The 10,054-nt window shown below is 38.6% G+C and overlaps 1 protein-coding gene across 2 annotated transcripts in view; it reads right to left on the bottom strand.

Annotated features, from left to right (window-relative positions):
* Positions 1-437: 437 nt before the first annotated feature.
* Positions 438-10,054, bottom strand: part of PRPF40A (pre-mRNA processing factor 40 homolog A) — a 65,138-nt gene continuing 55,521 nt past the window's right edge. For both annotated transcript variants that reach the window (XM_073634140.1, XM_073634141.1), the window contains exons 22-27: positions 8,762-8,857; positions 8,246-8,332; positions 7,782-7,884; positions 6,795-6,856; positions 3,169-3,303; positions 438-1,002 (exon numbers count right to left, since the gene is read on the bottom strand). In XM_073634140.1, coding sequence (XP_073490241.1) covers positions 910-1,002; positions 3,169-3,303; positions 6,795-6,856; positions 7,782-7,884; positions 8,246-8,332; positions 8,762-8,857 — 576 coding nt within the window. In that variant the 3' untranslated portion in view covers positions 438-909. The remainder of the gene's footprint in view (positions 1,003-3,168; positions 3,304-6,794; positions 6,857-7,781; positions 7,885-8,245; positions 8,333-8,761; positions 8,858-10,054) is intronic.

Raw genomic sequence — 10,054 nt, 5'->3', positions numbered from 1 at the left:
TGACACGCTGCCACCTGGTAACTGCAGCCCTGTCACATATTTACCCCTCGGTCACTGACCGTTGCTGGCGCAGCTGCGGTCAGAGAGGCACACTCCTCAACATTTGGTGGGAATGCCCTGTGATTCGTCCATTCTGGTTAGACATTCAAACCCACATAAAAGAAGCTCTCGGGGGTTGAAGTTTATAAAGTTGTCCTATAGCATAGGTCATGTGCTTACTCAGGATCACTTAGAAATGTTGCCTTGTATGCTTCCCCCCCTTTCCCAAGTCCCCCTATCCAATCCCTTTTGTTTTGCCTGTTTTTGTAGCCCGACATGTTGATGCATTTATTCCTGCTAATCTGCAAACCCTCATCAATGAGGCATTGTTGGTTATGTTGTATTCCATTTGTCAAAAATAAAGATTATATAAAGAAAAATAAATACTACCACAAAACTAGAAGACAAGGTTTTAATACTTCATAAAAATGTACAAAAATATCCCAGTCAGGAACGTATGTGCCACAGGGAAAAAAAAAAGTCACTGGATTAAAGGGGAGAGAGGCTGTAAATAAAACAAATAAAAAAAATAGGATTTTGTTTAAATCAGACATACAATTCAGTTCCCCTTTGTCGCCCTCTTACAGCTCAGCAGAGAATACGGTGTATGGTCTACACAAGGTACAGGCTTACAGGAAATCACGTGGCACATTCTGTTCAAAGGTTTTAAGGCAACTCTTTGAAATTAACGTTAAAATTTACAACACTCTGCAAAGAGGCCCAGATCTCCTGAAATGGAGATAATCCTTTGTGTGCGAGTACTTTTTTTGCTTACAGAGTGTGGATATTTGAGCGATTGGAAAGTAGAATTTCCTGCTAGCAACTAAAATAATGTCACATTTTATTGTAAACTTATTTGGTTATAAGGTATTATTGATCATCATCCAGCTGCTCCAGGAGGGTTCGTCTTCTCTTTTCCAATTCCCCTTCACTTAATTCACTTCCGGATGTGTCCCAATTACCCTACAACGGTCATGAAAAATAGTTAAAATTATGGATTGTGATTACAGGACATAAAATAAAATAATCTGGGCAGATATAAAAGCACAAATAATGCAGCTCTGTATTAATTTGTAAATTGAGATACAAGTTTCCAAAATGGAACTAGCGTTACATGAATTTGACTTACAATTCCTACACAGTAGCACTCAAACAAGGAAAGAAAAGGGCAGAACTGGAAGCCAATCTGTGGGGCTGCGTGCAAAAATGTTTTAACATGCTGACCGGAGTCGAGCTGTGTGAGCAGAGAGATGGCCTTATCAATCTCCTGCTGCTGATTGTTAGGGAGTGGAGGGAGGACATCAATATATTCCTTCTACAGGTCTATAAAGAGAAAAAGCTGTGTCTTCTGCCTGGCTGTGTAGCAAGGCTAAAACTGGATAGACAGTAATACAAATCACAAATACTTTGGCATGCTAAAGAGCACCCCAATAAGTACAGCCTGTGTATTCAGCCATTTGTAGTTTCAACTTAAAAAGGAAAAGATCACCTTTTGTAACATGTTACACCGTGGAACGAGTGTAACGTGTAGAATGTTCCCTCACACTCATGGTTACAATAAAAAAAAAAAAAAAAAAAAAAAGGGGAACACACACAGGTTTTGCGCCCCCCCCCCCCCCCCCCACATCATTCATTCACAGAGTTCTGTGAATGTGAGAACTACAAACACCAACAGCCTTTGCAGCTATGGGTGCTGTTGAGCACTCTAGGTAGCTCATGGATGCTTCCTGGCGTTGTGTACCGGCTTGCCTGTATGCGGTATGAGCAGACAGCTTACACAGTCTGCAAGAGCCCTTCATGAGCTCTTCTGATTGCGGGTGCGATGCTTTGTGGGCTCCTAGTCAAAAAATAATGACACATTTTTTTTACCTGCAAAAAGATGTGCATTTTTTTTTCTTTTTTTTAAACAAAGGTGAACTTATCTTTTAAAGCGGATCTTCGCTGGCAGTTCTTAATACATATGTAAGCACAGTTATCTCTTGCAAGGATAAAATGATACAATTATGCCATTTACATCAAATGTACTATACCTATATACTATAATATCTTTAAAATGGAGAAACATGAATCCGCATTGTGTCATCAATGTCAGGCCAATACAGGATCCTTTTTACACATGATTTGGGATTGTCCTAAAGAGAGGCCTCTTTGGTCTAAGGTCACGGAATTTATAGCAGGACACATTTGATCTGCCAAATGTGTGCAATTCTCTCTGGTGTGCCTTTTGGGAGTATTGGAGGACTAAACTATGGATAATGCTACAAAAATGTTTTTTTTTGAGGCAACTGTTTTTCTATGTGCAGACACAAAGCATTGAAATGGGAAACTACTGATACTCTTGGCCTGGAATCAAGGAAAAGGCTGGTTAATTTGGACATCCCACTATATGAGATGGCATATGAGGCTGCCCAAAATTTTTTGAAAAATCTGGTATAGGTGGGTGGGTTCATCAGACACAGGGCAGGCAAAATCAAGAACACATCATTTTGCCTGCTCCGGCTTAGGGGCACGCTCTGCTGCGGTGGACACAGCAGATTGTGGATCCCAAAACTCGGGGGCATGGTGAGCATGTGATTTATTCATAACAGCTGTCTCTCGTATGCTGTGATTGGCTCACAGCTATCACAGATCACAGTGGTCATAAATCATTGTAGCAGCAAAGTGTTAAAAAAAAAAAAAAAAAAAATCCCTGATCCACTCCCCCAAAGTAGTACTATGGTGACACTGAACTACTCTGATGAAAGTGTAAAAAAATAAAAGTACTCAAGTGGTTATAAAAGTACAGCCTTCAGGACAACACTGCAGAACTGTGACTAGGGAAAACACAGAAATATACTTTCGCTTACATAAAATCAGGAGCTTATTGCAGGATTCTGACTTTCAATAAAGGTGGTGGGAAACTCACCTGGGGGGGATATCTGCCATTCTACAAGCCTGAATGATAATGGATTCCCCCCCACTAGCTACAACTGAAAAAAAATCACTTCAAAATATTAACATTTCCATTTGCCTAGCAACTAAATAATAATAAAACAACTAAAATAAAATTATATAATATTATATACATGCACACATATATAAAATATATATTTACTTACTAAACTAAAAATACTAAAAATCTCCACTTACAGAATCCTTCTCTTTTGTTGATTTCCTTTTAGGAGATTTCTGCTGTTTTGATTCTTTCTGCCTCGGTCGTTCCTTGTCATCCTTGTCTCTGTCTTTTCTATCTCTGTCCCTCTCTCCTTCAGATTCTGGAGAATTCTGTTCATGTCACCATGGAAAGAACAAAGTGGTTAAAGAGAAACTCTGGTCTAAAACAAAACCCCTTGCATAGCTTCTAAAAACAGAGCCGTTTAGATCTCCAGATATAATCTAGTAACAATTGTTGTCCATTTGTTCAGATATGCAAGCCAGCTGAGCTGAAAACATTTCCTGGGGACGTCTGTGCCCATCCTGCTTTTAGAAAAACTAGTTGTGGGACCCATTGGATGTCTGTGCTCATCCCAAAATTGACAACATTTTGAGGTGGAGAAATGCAGCAGTACAAGAGATGTAAAATTTCTGGAATTTTGAAGGAATGAGTACATTTTTCCCTGTTTTTCTTCAGGAAAAAAAAAAGGAAATTTTCTGAATAAATTGAAAAAAAATAAAATAAAAAATCAGTGTGGAGTAGTTTTACAAATTGAAAGTCATTTTGGTACACTGGAAACATGTAAAAGTATTTCTTCTCACAATATTTGCAAATTGCAGCTTTGCTCTCAGCAGAAATTGCACTGTGGAAAGGTTTCCAGATTCTAGATGTTGGTCTCACCATTTTACTGAGAGGAGGAAAAGAAAAACCAATTTACTGACCAGACTATAGGTAAACATTATGCTGTAATGGTGGAGAACATTAATAAGAATCATTTAAAGGCTATAAAAAGATAAAATACTATATTGGACAAGTTTATACTCTTACCTGTCAATTAAGGCCTCAGATGACAATAACTGTCATCTTCTGTATTCCAACAATCACCCAACTGTAGGAGATATAAGATGGAGCCAACAAGCAAACTAAATTGGAGCCTTTCCTCTGCACTGCCCCCTAGAGGCAGAAATGCATATTTCTCGTTTGAGAAGTACAGTGCTACTTGAATTGCATTCCAGGATTTGCTTGTCTTCTGCTGCGAGAACTTGCAATAATTTAAGACTTTACATAAAGTCTCAGAAATCTTTCATTAAAGTGGTTATAAACCTCAGGCATGAAATTTGAACAAAGGCTATCCCTCCATAGTGTATACCTATCTCTATCCAGAGCACCAATTGTCATTTTTGTCTGCTGCCTCGTTCCTCTGTTATCTGCCTAAATCACTTCTGAGTTTTCCTGACACCAAGAGAAAAATGGTGACAGGGAAGGGCATAGTCTGAAAGCCTCAGCTCTGTTCCTGTGTGCTGTGTGAAGGGGGGTGTAGCCCTTCCCTCCACTCAGCTCTCTCCACATTGGCATAACTTCAGCTCCCAGCTTTATAGAGCTGAGAGATCCTGTGCAAATTCTGCACTTTGAATGGATGTAGCATTCATGGCCGTTTTTGATGATGACATTTGTTTCATCTCCGTGTATCACCTGAGGCCAGTCACTTCGCTGGGTATATGCAAGGGTTTACAACCACTCAAAGGTCTTTATGTCATAGGTATTTTATCATTGTAAAAACATATTCCACACTTTTTTTTTTAATCAATTTTTCCAGAAAAACACAAAAGACAAAAAAAAACAAAAACAAAAACAAAAAAAAAAACACCACCACAGGCTTTTGGAGCAACCGTTTCCCCCCAATATTCCTGTTTTTTTTTTTTTTCAGGCCTTCCCATCTCTGTTAACATACAAAAGTGCTGCACATATACAATATAATGCAAATTATAAACAAAGAAAACTAGTGAATTAAATTGTATCGAAGTCTAGTGAAAGCAAGAAAAAGTCCAATATAAGAGAGATCTCAAGACATAGGAGCTGTGTGCTGCATGGAGATGAGGAAAAAACCTTGCAACTGTGCTAAAAGTAAAACAAAAAGAAAAAAAGAATATAGCAGCAAGCACACCAATAGGAGATATAAATTGGTCACAGCCACTAATATACAAAAGTGCTGCACATATACAATATACTGTAGTGCAAAGTATAAATAACAAAGCTAAAAGTCCAATAAAGTGCCAAACGTGAACAGTGTGAAATCTTTAGCAAGTGTCCATTTATTCCTATACCAATGCGTACCCTCCACAAACACTAAATGGCTCCTGTTTACCAGAATGCTTTGACCCCCCCCAAATCACCGCTGAGGAAAAGTGCCCTTTAATCAGTTTTACACTATGCGGTTGCCCTTTTCTTTTAATTATGGTACACTGTTGAAACGGAAGTTGATCCGTGAGTCCTGACCAGAATTAGAGGTTGTGGGCGGCTCTGTGATGGAAGCCTGACCATATAACAAGCTTGTTTTGACTGCTCTGTAATAGGGGGTCAAAGAGTTCTGGTAAGCCATTAAGTGTTTGGTGGAGATACACATTGGTATATGAATATATGGGACACTTGAAGATTTCACACAGCTGACATTTGGCACTTTATTGGACTTTTTTCACTTTCACTGGACTTAATTTATTGATATAATTAATTTCACTAGTTTTCTGTTATTTATACGCGCAGCACTTTTGCATATTTGATGTTGTGACCAATTTATACCTGTTGGTGTGCTTGTTGCTATATTCTAACGTTTTCACTTTTAGCACAGTTGCAAGGTTTTCTCTTCCCATCTCTATGCAGCACACAGCTCCTATCTTGAGATCTCTTACATGTGTATGTACTAATAAACCTGACATCAACGGGTTGTGCTAAGAGAGTGAAACTGCACAAGTTATCTGTACATCAGATGTAAATCACCACATTGTTAGGATTTGCTTGGATCATCTCTGTGATCCAGGTGGTCAGTAAATCAACGCTGTAAAACGCAGGTGGTCAGTAAATCAAGGTGCAGGTACAGCTATTTATTCCCTTCCCATAGGGTGTAGTTCAGGTAGACTGTCTTGCTTTGGAGCATTCATTAAACCTTCAATCAAAAACGCACTGGAAAACAAATGTCCTTTGGACCAGTTCACACCATAGAAACGCAGTCCGGATGCGTTCCAGATGCTTTTCTGCATGCACATTTTTGATGCGTTCTAGTACGTTATTTATGCAGTCCAGTGCATTTTCCCCCATCTTTTTTCTTAACCTTAAATAAGGTGTAATGTAATTGGAACGTCAAGCGCTGATGTAAACTATACCATTGAAAACCATAGAACCTACTTTCCATGCATTTTTGATGCAGAAAAAAAAAAAAAAACACTGACTGGACTGCATGTGGTGTGAACTGGCACATATTTAAGGTTAAGAAAAAAAGAGGAGGAAAAAATGTACTGGACTGCATCAAAAATGCACATGCAGAAAAGCATCTGGACTTCATTTCTTAGAGTAAAGTGACTAAATAAAAACCAGCCTTTGTACAGACAGCATCATCCAATTAACTCTGCAATGCATTATAAGAGTACATCTTAACAGGAAACCATCTCTGCCACTGAGCTAAGAGTAGCCTCAATGCTAAACATTCCATAATAATAAACTACAAGACAAAAGAAAAATGCTACCGTTACACATAAAACATGGAAACAAAAATGTATATGTTCTAAATCAAGAAAGCCTGTTACATCTTGTACAACAAACACTTCCTGAATAAAAGAAACATGCTTACAGATTTATGTCTTTTCTTCTTGCTCTTCTTTTTGTGCTTCTTTGTCTTTTTATAACTTTTTTCTGTCAAAAAAAAAAAAAAAAAAAAAGGAGGATAAAATAAAACATACTGACCATGTCATATGAACTGCAACATGAAAAACACTAAGACATGAACCAAAAACATGTGAAGGGAAGACTGCTGTCATGGTTAATATGCTTCCTGCACCAACCAACCGCTAGTCTCCGCTCCCAAACAATATTGAAGTATAGTTTCCTACAAAGTGATTCCTGTTGAATGCATTGCTCTGAGCTCACAATTTAGACACTACTAGAAGTCCAATAAATTATAACTAAAGGCTAAACTTTTTTTTTCAAATTTTGGAGAGAGTGGAGAGGATTTAGAACACTGGTTAAGGAGTTATTGCTGTCTTTGTACATGTTAGGGAGATTCACCCTATTTATCCTGTTTACCATTATCACCAAGAGTGAAAGTGAAAGAAAATCTCACATAATGAGTGATCACCAGAACAAGAATAGAGGGGAATCTTCCAATGAGGACACTAGTTCTGGTGACAATGAATTATCTTCATGCATATGCATGAATATAAAAAAAAACCTTCTGCCTTTACAACAGCTTTAAGCGCAAAGAAAATGCAATCCAAATTTGACTTCGATTTCAGAGACAAGGTTCCTCTACCACAGGGCTCTCCAGGATCCTGGCAGAAACATCACCCCCCACCTCTCAGACATCTGTTTTAGAACAAACTGGTTCTCTGTATTTAACTAGCAGTAACAAAAGGGCAGTGACAGAATAAACTTTTGTTGTGCCTCTCTGGCAATTCTTCTGACTCAAGGCTGCTTACAAATTCCTCAAAACATCAACAGCCGCAAAGAGCTATAAATACATGGTTTGGGCAGTCAACTCCTCATCTCCATCACCAAGTATAATAATAATAATAATAATAATACACGCTCCCAAATTAATATGGCAGATACCAAATGTTACCTGATTCTCCACTGGAGGAATGTTCAGAGCCAGACCTGGAGTCCGACCTTTGCCTTGTCTTCTTTTTTGTGTGGTTCTCCTCTTCATCCTCGGATTCCGAGCCCTGAGGAAAAAGAAAAAAAAAAAAAAAAAAAAAATCAAAATATTAGCAATTTTCCAGTAAGGAAGCAGACAAGTACATTACATCAAAAAGTAAAGAAAAATTATTGTTCCCTTTGCTAAAATGGAAAGATGGATGTGCAGTACTGCCTGACTAAGCTGCTCAACCTTCCATCTGTGTTTTCATTTCATGTCTTGAAAGATCCTCCGTTTTTGTTTTTCCTTTTTAGTGGACCCCTCAAGAATGCTAACTGAACAGTGTGAGTAGCTCCACTATGTGGCAGTATTACCATATAAAGTGGGCTTACTGAAAAGAGGAGTCTACAAAAAGCCTACAAATACAACAGCTGCAGGCCGGTACTCACAGAGCGCGAGCGAGACCTCTTCCGATGATGTTTCTTTGATTTCTTTGAGTGCTTCTTGTTTTTCGAATGATGATGCATACATTCATGCTTGAAAAAAAAATTAAAACTATTACTAAAAAAGTAATCAATATAAAATAAGTAATGTTGCAAAACAATCATGTTCAAGATGCAGTAAACATTTTTAAAAAGGGAACACATGATGGTTGTTAGGTCAAATAGTTATTAAATTTCTTAAATGTTTTATATTTTCTATTTCACAGACACTTTGGCTCCATTCACACTTGGGCGGCGCCAAAGTGGATATATATTTTTTTAATTGTGTAAAAGAAGCAAACTTTCTAAATATTGCAATGTTTCCCGAATAGTCTTAGCAATGCCCTTTGGCTGGAATCAGGCTAGCTGAGGAAGAACATTTAAATTTTATAGTGGCTAAAGCTATAAATTTCTGCCTGTCATATTAAATAATGTTAGCGAAAGGTAATCGCATGCGATATAGGAGTTATAAATAAAAGTTACCTCTATGGCATGAACAAAATCTCTAAATATCCTTTTCCGTTCTGCTTCAAGTGTGATATCTTCAAATGCCGCCTCCTTATTGAACCTTTCTCGAACCTTAAAAGAGAAGACAAGCAAAAAAATTAAAATAAAAAAATATTAGGTTCAGCTTACTAAAATAAATCAGTGAAATACAAAGAGGAAGGCACATGGTCCTATTGTGAGGTAGGCAGGATCTGTGGGGCTCTCCATTCAAGCACCAATCTTTGTACTAGCATTGCCATCCACTATAGCTGGACTCTGTCAGTGGCATCATGATAAATTCACAGCAGTGCCATGATAGGAAGCAACAAAAATGTGAACTGAAATGCTACCCCACTGCTAAAAAGGTCCAAATAGGACTTCATTCTAGTTAAGGGTCAGGAGGCCAATCAAAAAAATGTATCCAATGTGTTTCGGGGTCCATAAAACTCCCCTTTTCAGGGTTTGAGATGGAAAACCGTGTATATGGACTAGAAGTAGAGATCTGTTAGCAGCCGAACCTTCACACTAGCTTTGCCATCTTGTATTGCCAGACCCCATCAGAATGGACATAACAAAGCCAGAGCAGTGCCATGATAGGAAACAAAAGCAGCATTAATGTTACCATTGAAGTCATATCCCAACTGGAATGCTAGGTTACCATAGTGGATCTACAAAAGTACAAAAAAGTAACCACCTAAGCATTAGGAGCATTAGAAAAAAAGAAAGCTGCCAGTTCAGAAACATGCCTAACAGACGTAGCCATCAGGAAGGCAACCTTACATGCAAGCTCCCCAAAGTAGTCTCCAATCCGTTCAAATGGGGGTCTCTAAAGAGCACCAGGTTAAGACCCCAAGGCAACACAGGGGGTTGGAATTAGGGGATTTATATGAGCAACACCATGAAGAATAGTCTTTATTAGGAGAGCTTTCTGGAAGAGAATGGATAAAGGCAGAAACCTGTCCCATAAGGGTAGTCAGGGCCAGACGCTGGTCAAGACCAGATTGAAGAAAGAGCAAAATACAAACAGTGTTCCCGGGACTCATTTGTCCGACAGCCATGCTGTTAAAGCCAGCAACTGAAATGCAGGTGGAATAGAGGGGGCCCTGCGCCAATGACTCTAGTCTGTGGAGGAGGCAAAGGCTCGTCCACGATGAGTCTGATGTGTACCACTCAAGGTGAATCACTGGAACCCTTTCTACCTCTATCTTTTACAGCAGTCAAAGGAGAAACTTTATCAGAGAGAAGGCATGTATCAGACTGAAAGTTATCTAAGTAATCACCAGAGCGTCT

The sequence above is a fragment of the Aquarana catesbeiana genome, linkage group LG06, assembly GCF_042186555.1.
Source record: "Aquarana catesbeiana isolate 2022-GZ linkage group LG06, ASM4218655v1, whole genome shotgun sequence".
Lineage (NCBI taxonomy): Eukaryota > Metazoa > Chordata > Amphibia > Anura > Ranidae > Aquarana > Aquarana catesbeiana.
This window is presented reverse-complemented; position numbering and strand designations above follow the sequence as displayed.